This window comes from Onychomys torridus, chromosome 1 (assembly GCF_903995425.1).
Source record: "Onychomys torridus chromosome 1, mOncTor1.1, whole genome shotgun sequence".
NCBI classification, from domain to species: domain Eukaryota; kingdom Metazoa; phylum Chordata; class Mammalia; order Rodentia; family Cricetidae; genus Onychomys; species Onychomys torridus.
The window spans coordinates 123,163,908-123,172,927 of NC_050443.1; the positions used below are offsets into that span (position 1 = coordinate 123,163,908).

General features: G+C 50.4%; 1 protein-coding gene across 3 annotated transcripts in view; it reads left to right on the forward strand.

The window, feature by feature from the left end:
- Positions 1-7,775, forward strand: part of Cpt1a (carnitine palmitoyltransferase 1A) — a 63,446-nt gene extending 55,671 nt beyond the window's left edge. For all 3 annotated transcript variants that reach the window (XM_036200669.1, XM_036200678.1, XM_036200686.1), the window contains exons 14-19: positions 196-360; positions 1,382-1,516; positions 2,947-3,099; positions 4,811-4,924; positions 5,157-5,249; positions 5,746-7,775. In XM_036200669.1, the coding sequence (XP_036056562.1) occupies positions 196-360; positions 1,382-1,516; positions 2,947-3,099; positions 4,811-4,924; positions 5,157-5,249; positions 5,746-5,832 (747 nt within the window). In that variant the 3' untranslated portion in view covers positions 5,833-7,775. The remainder of the gene's footprint in view (positions 1-195; positions 361-1,381; positions 1,517-2,946; positions 3,100-4,810; positions 4,925-5,156; positions 5,250-5,745) is intronic.
- Positions 7,776-9,020: the final 1,245 nt, after the last annotated feature.

Below are 9,020 nucleotides of genomic sequence, written 5' to 3' on the forward strand. Positions count from 1 at the left end.
ACAGTCTCAAGGGCAGCAGGAGTTGGAGTTCCTGACTGGGTCTCCTCACGGGTGAGGTAGAGATGCCATGCTTTTGCCTCACTGGGCCTTCCAGGTCGCCTTTCCAAAAAAATCCCAGAGAAGGTGAAATGCACATCTCCAAACTTGGTTCTGTCATGCTTCCCCGCTGAGCAGAGCCTCCTTCCTTCTCCACAGTGTCAGGAGGTCATAGAGGCCTCCCTGAGCAGTGCCAGTCTCCTGGCAAATGATGTGGACCTGCATTCCTTCCCATTTGACACCTTTGGCAAAGGCTTGATCAAGAAGTGCCGGACGAGCCCCGACGCCTTCATCCAGCTGGCGCTGCAGCTGGCACATTACAAGGTAAGAGGGGAGCTGGGCTCACCTCACCGTAGGCACTTTGGGGTCCTACACACACACACACACACACACACACACACACACATCTGAGCTGTTTCCCTAGTGGGCAGAGAGGGTATAAAGCCTAGCATGGAGGGCAGCTGATACCAAACATCAGCCCAGTAGGTCTCTGAGGTACTGAAGATCACCCTTGGTTTACATCCCTCTCAGGTAGTAGCTTCTATCGTAGACAAGAGAGAGTTTGAGACATACACAAATGAACAGTTAAACCTGTTCAAATGGGGGCTGGAGAGATGGGCCAGCCTTTGCAGAGGATCTATTCAGTTGTTGGCAGCCCTGCATGCAGACTCCTGTTGCTTCAATAGCTGTTGGTACTTCCCATCCCGCCTTCCACAGGTGGCCCCAGGTGGCCCTTCTGTCCCATCCTGAAAACAGGCTCTTCTCTTAGGGACTTCTTTCTGCATCTGCCAGCTCCCAGGGCTACCGTCTCGTCCATGGCCACACTGATTGAACTCCTCTTCATCCCCCTGGTCCTGCCCTCCTGCCCATCCTCCCCTGTGTCTCTCAGACCTTCTTGTGGCCATGACCTTGCTGTGTGCCTTGCCCTTCCTAAGTGTATTCATAAGTATTCACATCAGCTTGGAGGGCTTTCGTCGGGGCGTGGATGGCCTTAGTCATGTCTAGGAACCGAAACCAGGACCCATCCAGGGCTGGAGAGATGGCTCAGCAGTTTAGAGCACTAGCTGCCCTTCCAGAGGACTTGGGTTCAATTTCTAGCACTCACTATCATCTGTAATGCCAGTCCTCAGGGATCTAATGTTCTTTTCTGGCCTCTGGACGCCAGGTACATACATGTTGCTCGAATGTACATGCAGGCAAAACACCCATATGCATAGAGTTAAATTTTAAATAAAGGGGGGCAGACTCCCAGCTCCCTCCAGCCCCATTCCAGGCCACTTCTCCCTGTAGATGTAGATGGTCACTCCAGCCTGTCAGCCTTGAACTATGTTTCCTTCCTTCCCAGGACATGGGAAAGTTCTGCCTCACGTATGAAGCCTCCATGACTCGGCTCTTCCGAGAGGGTAGAACAGAGACCGTGCGCTCCTGCACTACAGAGTCCTGCAACTTTGTGCTGGCCATGATGGACCCCATGAAAACGGTAAGGCCGTGGTGGCACGGAGCATGCTTTCCTGGAAGACCCTAGAACGCTGGTCCTGAGGCTCTCTAGCCCTTCCATATGCACCTTCCTCCCCCAACCCTTCCATCCCTCCTCCCTCTAGCCCTCCACTCACACCTCCTCCCCCTGCTCCTCTCCCCTGCTCCTCATGCTTTTTCCTTTGCAAAGGAAGAGAAAGCATGAAGAAGTTCAGGAGGGACACATACAAAGAGCGTGTTGTCCAGTGAGCTTTTGGGAATGAGATTATGTCTACTGAGAACGTTCACATGAGGGTGGGTATAGCGTAGGAACAAGAAGCAGGACACCATCACTGGTGTCAGTGGACTTTGGCCCTGGGGTCTTCTGAGCCTGTTGCTCGCTCTACCAGACAAAGCAGGGACTTCCTGTGCTCTGCCTCGTAGGAGCCCTGTAGTACCTTATGAAGGTGAAGAAGTAGGCTCAGGTGAATTCAGTTCACTGTTGGCCCCAGCTTGCACACGGCCACATTCAGATCTGTGCCCAGGTCCCCAAGCCCCTGGATAGGTGCTTACCACCAACAGACAATAGGCTGCAAGAGAGTCCTGACTAGGGCTCTCTTTCCTCTAAGGAAAAAAAAATGGCAAGTGACTCGATCTGTCCCTAGAATCCTCAATATGCTCTTGCGAGGCTGGGTCTGTCATAGGAGGGTCAGTGCCTCAACATATCTCCATATAAAGGGCACCTGGTGCTCAGATGATGTTCTAATGTCCAGAAGAACCCATAGCAGCCTGTGTGTATGTGTTTGTGGTGTGTGGGTGTGGGTGTGAGTGCATGCATGTGTATATGTGTGTGTGTGGTGTGTATATAGGAGTGTGAATGGAGGCCAGAAGTCAATGTTGGTGTCTTCCTCCTTATTCTGCACCTTGTATTTTGAGAAAAGGTCTCTCACTGAATCTGGAACTTGCTCTTTTGGCTAAACCGACCCGTTAGCAAGCCCCGAGGGATGAGCTTGGGTCCTCATGCTTCTGTACAGCAAGTTCCCGAAGCATTCCATTCGGGTCACACTGAAGCCCTCACAGTACTGCTTTAGCAGAATTGCCAAGGAGGGTTAGTACTCATCTTCTGTGACAAAATCAACTGAGGGACAGCTGGGGTAGAGCTTCAGGTTTGACAAGAACTCTCACAGCTTGAGAGGTCCACATTTGGCTAGTTCACGGGGTATGTTCACAGCAGACACCCCCACACAGGATGCCTCTCCAACAACCAGCCTGCCCCAGCAGCCCCTTCTGAGGCAAGAATCTGGGAAGGGATAGTGGGCCGGTGGGGCTCTGTTAAGACATCATGGTCACGAAACCCTGGCACATCCCCACAGCCTTTTGCAGACCACTGAAGAGAAAGTGGCCCGGTGCACAACAGAACCGTGCAAAGCATGCCCTTGTCCTGTTGACCCTTAGGCGGAGCAGAGGCTCAAGCTGTTCAAGACAGCTTGTGAGAAGCACCAGCACCTATACCGCCTCGCCATGACAGGCGCCGGCATCGACCGCCACCTCTTCTGCCTCTATGTGGTGTCCAAGTATCTCGCAGTTGACTCCCCTTTCCTGAAGGAGGTAAGCCGCCTGCCCCAGGCTGCACACTCAGCCTGCTTGTCGGGAACACACCTTAGCGCTCCAGCCTTGCACAGCAGCATGGGTGAGAAGGCAGTAGGCCTGGGGGGGTGCGAGCGGCAGCTTTGGTACCATGCTTCCTCAGCGGCTCGGAAAGGCTGTCGTGCCAGTACAATATGGGAAAGAATTAGGAAGAGATGAGCACCGAGTATCTGTCACCTTTGTTCTCCGTGTATGTGAACCTGTGTGCACTCCCGTGAGCAAGTATATGCACACATGTGGAAGCCACAAGAGGACATCAGATATCTTCTGTTGTCACCCTCCACCTTAGTCCCGAGAACTGAACCTCCAGGGTCAGCTCACCAATTTTTTGGCAAGACTGGCAGTCAGCAATGCCCTATAGTACTGTTTCCACCCACACCCAGCACTGGGGTTGCTGGCATTGGTACTGCCCCATTTTGTTGCTGTTTCTCCCGTGGGTGCTCTCTATGGCCTCAAACACATATGTAGCCAAGGTAGCCTTGAGCTGCAGCCTGCCTCCACCTCCAACGTGTTCAGCCTGGCTTTCCTGTTTCCTTGAGACAGGATCTCACTTTGTAGTCTAGGCCTTAACTAGCAATCTTCTTGCCTCTGCCTCTGAATGCTGGGAATATAGTTACACATCACCATACTGGCTTTTAACGGTGGCCAAATACAGTAACCAGCTTTTAAAAATCCATGAAAATCTAGAGGGGGCTCTTAGAGACCGTCCCAGATACCACTGACTGTCCTCCTCCTCCTAAGTGGTTTGGTCAAGGGGAGGAGCCCCCTGCTCACACACATTAATCTTTATTCGGCTTTTGGGGTCTTTTCCTTGTCTCCCTGTTAGGGGTCCTCAGGCTGCTGTCACAAAATACTCAGACCACTTGCCACTTGGAGAGGGATGGAGTTACCTGGCTTACACTTGCAGGTCACAGCATCACTGAGGGAAGTCTGGGCAGGAACTCAAAGCAGAAACCATGGAAGAATGCTCCTTGCTGGCTGTGCACAGGCTCACACTTGGTTAACTTTATTATTTTTATTTTTATTTTTTTATTTTTTATTTTTTTGGTTTTTCAAGGCAGGGTTTCTCTGTGTAGCTTTGCGCCTTTCCTGGAACTCACTTTGGAGACCAGACTGGCCTCGAACTCACAAAGATCCGCCTGCCTCTGCCTCCCGAGTGCTGGGATTAAAGGCGTGTGCCACCATCACCTGGCTTGGTTAACTTTCTTTAAAAATATTTTGTTATACATGTATTAGTGTTTTGCCTATATGTATACATGTATGTGCATCACGTGTGTGCAGTGCCCAGAGGGATGTCTGGAGTAATAGATGGTTGTAAACCACCATGTGGGTGCTAGCAATCAAACCTGGGTCCTCTGCAGGAACAAGTGCTCTTAACCACTGAGCCATCTCTCCAGCTCTATCCAGCTAGCTTCCTTATACAGGATACCCTGTCCAGGGAACAGAGCCACCTTCGGTGAGCTGGACCTTCCTGCATCAATTAGGACAATCTTCCACAGACATGTTCACAAGCCAAGCTGACACAATTACTCAGTTGAGAATATTTTATGTGCGGTGCCCCTCCCCACACCCCAGCCAGGTGATTCTCGGCTGCCTATCAAGTTGATAGGCAGTGCTCACTGGAAGAAGGGGGTTGGAAAGTATCGATTGGACATTTCTTGCTTTGTCACAGGTTTTGTCTGAACCATGGAGGTTATCCACAAGCCAGACTCCTCAGCAGCAGGTGGAGCTGTTTGACTTTGAGAAACACCCTGACTACGTGTCCTGTGGAGGTGGCTTTGGCCCAGTAAGTACAGCCAGGCCCCCTGCTAACTTCAAGCCCATCCCATTGTCCTCAGGCTGGCCTTGAACCCCTCACTACATAGTCCAGGCTTGCCTTGATCCCACTGTTTCAGCCCTTCCAGTGCTGGGATTCCAGTGGTGAGGCCCCACTGCTGCCCAGTTTTATATTGAGAACAGGAAGTCCTCATACACATGACCTCATTTCCTAGTGATGAAAATGACTGCTCTCTCTGCAGGTTGCTGATGATGGCTATGGTGTTTCATACATTATTGTGGGAGAGAATTTCATCCACTTCCACATTTCTTCCAAGTTCTCTAGCCCTCAGACAGTGAGTATATTGGGAACTCCTTTTTCCAGAAATGGGGTAATTTCCTTTGTGGAGGGAGCACATCTTTAACAGAAACATTAATTCAGGTTTATTGGCTTAGGTATTTAGCACTGAGTATCTACCTATCAGTCTCTTTATTCCCTGGAGACAGGGTCCCTCTGGACTTGGAACTCAGTTTGGGCCTGGGCTTTTTGATTAGCAGATTTTCGGAAATCTTGCTGCCTTTGCCCCCATCCCCAGCTGGGTTAGAGGTAGGTAAGGCCATGCCTGGTTTTTATGTAGATGCTGGGGATTCAAACTCACGTCCTCAGGTTTGCACAAGCATTTTGTCCATGGAACCATCTCGCCAGCTCCTTTCATTTGGCTTTTGAAGATCGTCTTGCTATATATCCCAGGATGGGCTTGAACTTGATGCAGTCCATGCTCCTGCCTCATCCTCTCAGTTGCTGGGATTTGCCCAGCTGCTGATGTGGTGGTGTTCTGCTCTTTCTTTCAGGACTCACACCGCTTTGGGAAGCATCTGAAACAAGCCATGATGGACATTATCACCTTGTTTGGCCTCTCCATCAATTCTAAAAAGTAACCCTGCTGAGGCACGTGGAAGGAAAACGGACTCTTGTGATACAAACCAAATGAAGAATAGGCGTCGCTCCTGATTATAGGGCAGGCAGAAAATTGCTCTTCTCAAACTCAGTTTTCCTTCCAGAGGGTTTACCGTCTGTCTCCCTAGAACAACAGTAGGCTCCATCGTGTGAAGTGCGACCCTGCAACATCCAGAGATGCCCTGGCTCTGGGAATATTAGGCACAGTCCCCTGAAGTCTTTTGAATCAGCTCCTACTGGATGAATGCTGGTGAATTCCTGGATTATTGGGGTTGTAGCTTCACACGTGTTGGAGGTGACAAGACTTCCTTGGGGTAACCTATAAGTACCTGGGACTGGAGGGTGCCTGACTCCACCCAGGCAGTGCAAACATCACCTTGTGCAAAGAGTGTCTTTCGGAGCCAGCGGAGTTAACAGCTGTAGCTAACACACATAATGCACTAATGGAATGCCTGGGCTAGGGATTAAGGTTTTGCTGTGGGTGCCAGGAGTCATTCCTTTGGGAGTCCGCATTTGAATCTCCACATTTCCAGGAAGCAGAGCTCCACCTCCTGTGTGTCACCATCCTCATAGGTCTCCAGAACCCAGTGCCTTAAAGACGGAAGCCCCTTGGGAAGAGGGGCATTAGGAAGACTTCTCTGTCAAGTCTTCGGGTGGATATGTGAGGATGTTGCTTCCCCTCGCGGTTTCCTACATAGGGACGCCCCTACATAGGGAAGTAAGCACTTCCCCGTCCCCCAGGAGGCCAGGTCCCTGGTGAAGGCAATGATGCTGGAGTCTCCTTGCCAGTTCCATTAAGCAACAAAACAGGCATGTGTCAGCAGAGGGGAGGGACTTGGTAGTCAAAGGCTCCGTAGCTGGAGATTAGCTGGAGAGTGTGGCTTGCTATACTTGGCAGCTGGTGGCAAGCGGGGTAGGACCCTGGTCACTGAGTTGGGACATAACTGAGACAGACAGCCTCACAGGCAGCAGGATACAAACACCCTGGACATCAACGGAGTTACTGTCTAATCCCACCCAGTCCCAGAGGAGACCTGCTCCCAGTTCCATAGAAGACGAGGTCATTTTGGTGACAGACTCAGGGGTCTCAAGTGATGGGTGCTTTGTACCTAAATGCCATCCCTCAATGGGAGTGCCTTTCTTGAAAGCGCCTGATGGACTGACCGCAAGGCAATCCCACACCAAGTCCGTGTGGAATTATGTAAACTTAAGCATAATGGATCCCTCCCCACGTCGCCATCCTGTCCCGGCAGGCTTAGCTATCGGTGTTTTCAATCATGTATTTATTTTTCTGACCACTTCAGTGTGCCCTCTGGCCTGGCTCAGTCCCTGCCCCTGTGCTCACACTAGCACAAGAGTGAGGGCAGGATGACCAGAGTGTCCAGAGGTGCTGGCTGAGCAGCTTACGCATGTCTTATGAATATACATGTATAAATTTTGTAAGCTAAAATAATCACACCTAAAAGGGCCAAAGATTTTTTTTCCTCTTAAAAACAAGAAAACAAAAGGCACCATAAACGCAAGAGCAGAAACAAACCGAAGTCAGAGCCACCTAAGGGTCGCTGTTCATGACCACTGACCAACCTGGGTTACCCCCGAGGAGCCCTGCTAGTGCCCAAGCGTCACATTCCTCCCTCGGGTTTCCAGTGTCCTTGCTGCTCCTGAGCAGTTACCAATGCAATTCCATATTCCTTACAAGGCGGAAGGGTGGGCTTTCACTGTGTGTGTCGAAAGGAGGAGGTAAGACTATTCTGTATTTAATTTAATGTTGAACAAAACGTAGTCTTACTGTAGCTGGTTTGAATTCGGTATCCTAATCTGTCCATTGCCTGTAAATACCACATGCTGTCTGGATACAAATCTTAGAAATGCATGTGTGAATGAAAGTAGCTGACCATTAATAAAACATTAATCCCATCTACTACAGCGTTTGTCCCTGTCTCCTTTGTCATACTAATCATTGGGGGTTATATGACAAGTCCTGGCTTCTGAGCTGGCAGCGTGGGGGACAGCACTGTCCATGTACTTGACTGAGGAGCAGCGTGCAGTGGAGCCCACCTGCTGTCACATTCTCCTACAACTCCTTTGGGAGCGCCTGGCACAGCAGGTGCTTAGTCAATGCACATTTAATGAATGATGGATTTGTTTCCTTTTCTTGGAACGTGTAATTGTGTGCCTGTGTGGCATATGCTCATGTGTGTACAGCTGTGTAGGCAATTCAGAGGCCAAAGGCGTCCTCCTCCATCACTCTCTGCCTCCTTCCGTTGAGACAGGGAACCCGGGCTTGCAGTTCTTGGCTATGCTAGCATCCAGCAAAGCCCCAGCAGTCCTGACTCTGCCCCGCCTCAGTGATGGGGTTACAGGCCAGCACACCTGGTCTTCATGTTGTCTGTGTCTTGCCTCCTGAGCCATCTCTCAGTCCAGCACTGAGTTTCTTCAGCAGGCCTTCCTGAACATCTGCTGTAGGTACTGAAAATGCAGACCCGACTCACCACCTCCAGTTCTGGATGTCCCCGCTCCAGTCCAAGACAGCCAACTGAAGGATGTTAAGTATCTTAACTCGAGTGAAGGCTGGGTATGATGGCACGGACCTTGAATCCCAGGACTAGGAAGGGGAAGGGCAGGAAGATCATGGATTTGAGGCCAACCTAGGCTACATAGTGAGTTCCAGACTAGCCTGGTCTCATAAAATTAAACAACATGGAGCTGGACATGGATCAGCAGTTAAGAGCACTTGCTGCTCTTGCAGGGGACCTGGGTCAATGCTCAGCACTCACATGGTAACATACAACCACCCATAGCTCCAGTTCCAGGGGATCTGATAGCCTCTTCTGACCTCCACCAGCACAAGGCATGCACATAATACACAGATATACATGCTGGCAAAACACTCATGCACATAAGAAATTAAATTAAATCTTAGAATATTATTTTAAAAAAAATAAGAGCTCCAAGAGGCAATTGTGGAGAGTGGAAGCTGGTACAAGGAAGTACCCAGCTGGGAGTGGATTGGAGCTGAGACCAACAAGAATAACAAGACAGAGCCAGCTTTGACCAACCCACTAGAGACAGCATCAGGCACAGAAATACCCGGCGTGGTCTGACCAGCTTGGTGACACACCAGCCTCTGTGTGTATCTGGTGGGTAGGTGTCTAAGACTCCTTACCAT